The sequence below is a fragment of the Loa loa genome (genome assembly GCF_000183805.2).
Source record: "Loa loa unplaced genomic scaffold supercont3.165, whole genome shotgun sequence".
In the NCBI taxonomy this organism is placed as follows: Eukaryota; Metazoa; Nematoda; class Chromadorea; order Rhabditida; family Onchocercidae; genus Loa; species Loa loa.
In genome coordinates this window covers 3,759-6,148 of record NW_018108345.1, presented here as the reverse complement: position 1 = coordinate 6,148, position 2,390 = coordinate 3,759, and the positions used below count along the sequence as shown (strand labels likewise).

Sequence of the window (2,390 nt, the reverse complement as noted above, 5' to 3'; positions counted from 1 at the left end):
AATGGATGAACGAATGAATGAAATGAATGAATGAATAAAATGAAGTGAATGAGTGAACGAATGAAATGAAATTAATGAATGAATGAATGAATGAAATGAAATGAAATGAACGAATAAAATGAAATGAAACGAATGAATGAATGAATGAAATGAAATGAAATGAATGAATGAACGAATGAAATGAGTGAATGAATGAATGAATGAAATGAATTTTTCTTTATGAATGAATTATTTTTATGAAAATATTTATGAATTTATTTTTATTCACATATTCTATTATAGTAAGCTTGATTGAAATTAAAAATTAGTTTAAAATTTGATTAAATAATAACAAAAAAAAAACATTTGTTTGTTTTTTTTAAAATCAATAAATAGGAAAATATACGATATGCTTTAGATGTTGTAAAAGCTAATTGATCACCCTTCGTATTACGAGTTAAATCTGTAACAACTCCTTCTATATCCGGTAAACAAATACAATTCATTAATTCATAATCTGATTGTTCTCGAGCAAAAAAATACAACCAATTATCTGAAATAATTTCATTAATTAAAAGATAAATGGAAATGGTAAGAAAAAGGAACATGTAATAAAATAAAGAATTATTCCGGAATTATTCGGAATACTGTAATATAATATTTGATATGATAATATCAAATATGATAATATCGAAATATGATAATATTTGATATGATAATATCGATAATATATATAGCATCTTTGGATGGATTTATTAATTCATTGATTTTTTGTGATAAAAATTTCAATCAATAATTTTTCATTTTTAATTTTTAGTATAAATTATCATAATTGTCTAATTTCAACTTTTTGGCGATTATTCGTCAATGATTTGGAAATACAGTAATATAATTTTTGATTTCAGAGAAAATGTTAATTTATGATAAGAATTCATTAATTTATGATCATCATGTTTAATGTGAGGGATAAAATGTTAGAGATAAAATTTATTGATTCATTAATTTATGATAACAGTTTTAATCAATAAGTTTTTTTTACTGTTTTCTTATCACTGAATTATTTGGAATACAATAATGTCATTTATAATTTGTAGAAAAATTGTAGCGATAAAGTTATTAATTTATTAATTTCTGATAAGAATTTTAATCAATAACTTTTCTATAATTTTCAGTAAAACTATTCATATTTACTTAATTTCAAGTATTTGCAAATCGAGAGAATAATTAAATTAAACATTATGTTTTGTGTAAAATAAATTTTTATATGACTAAATATAAACTTAATTCAATATTTGAAGAGAATATTTACCATGACCTAATGTGACAAATGCTTCATCTGGTAAATATAAGCAACGGAGTAATTGAGAATCAGTTGCTATAATTACTGTCCATTCATTGGGTAGAAATCTGAAGTTACAAACTGACGATATGTATGCAAATTTATCAGAAAGGATTTATACAAACAAATACACCCACGTACGTAATTCATACGTAAATGACGTAAATTGAGGGTAAATTTGTTACGCTTTGTTCAAATTTTGAAGAAAATAGTGCAATAACTAATTTACTGTAGATTATATTATTAATTATTAACAATGAATGGTTTTTCTTTTTGTAACAAATTTAATGAAAATTTAAATGAACTAGCTGACCTATTGATAAGGTTAGATTTCTCACTCAGTGTAAAAGCACCAGATATGTGATGACTTACTGGCCTTTTACGTTTACCCATTTCACGACATTTAACCATTGTCCTCATCGACATTTTTGGTAATGAAGCACCAGACAAAACATTTATCCATTGTCTTAAATCTAATGTTTTCTGAAAATAAATTTTAATTAAACGAGTAATTAGGATGTTATGAAATTCAAAGAATAACAGTAAGTATAACTTACATCAGTTGTGCTGAAATCTTCGTTTGAATCATCCGTTGACATTTGACAATTTGTTTTTAAAAGATAATGTTCAGAAACGTTGGAATTGACTTCTTTTCTTGGCTTTATCAATCAATATTACTGATCGTTGAAATTATGAAATGGTTTAAGGCCAAGCCAAATAGATAACGAGAGAGTAAGCAATCTACGGTCATTATTCATTACTTTATTTGGCATATTTGAATGTTACATTTGTCATAATAACATAACCTTAACGATACTATCGCAAAAATATACTGAAATGACATTTTCGTAATATCAGGTAAGTTCAACTTGATGAAAAGAAAAAAGATGAATCAGATATGGTTGACCATGGAATATAGCTAACCGAACGGTTGACAAGAATTCAATCATTTAGAATAATGGGACAAGATGGATTCGATCTTCTTTTCTATCTTCTAATCACTTTAGAGTCTTTCTCCCTCCTCTGGTCACTTTGACCTTTTGACTGAAAGATTATCATCACTAAGATAACA

General features: G+C 25.1%; 1 protein-coding gene across 1 annotated transcript; it reads right to left on the bottom strand.

Moving 5' to 3' along the window:
* Window positions 1–1,259: 1,259 nt before the first annotated feature.
* LOAG_14678 (hypothetical protein) lies at window positions 1,260–1,917 on the bottom strand (the record flags this gene model as incomplete). Its single annotated transcript, XM_003150173.2, has 3 exons — window positions 1,260–1,386; window positions 1,632–1,801; window positions 1,876–1,917. The coding sequence occupies 3 exons, from the start codon at window positions 1,915–1,917 to the stop codon at window positions 1,260–1,262; spliced, it is 339 nt and encodes a 112-aa protein (XP_003150221.2).
* Window positions 1,918–2,390: the final 473 nt, after the last annotated feature.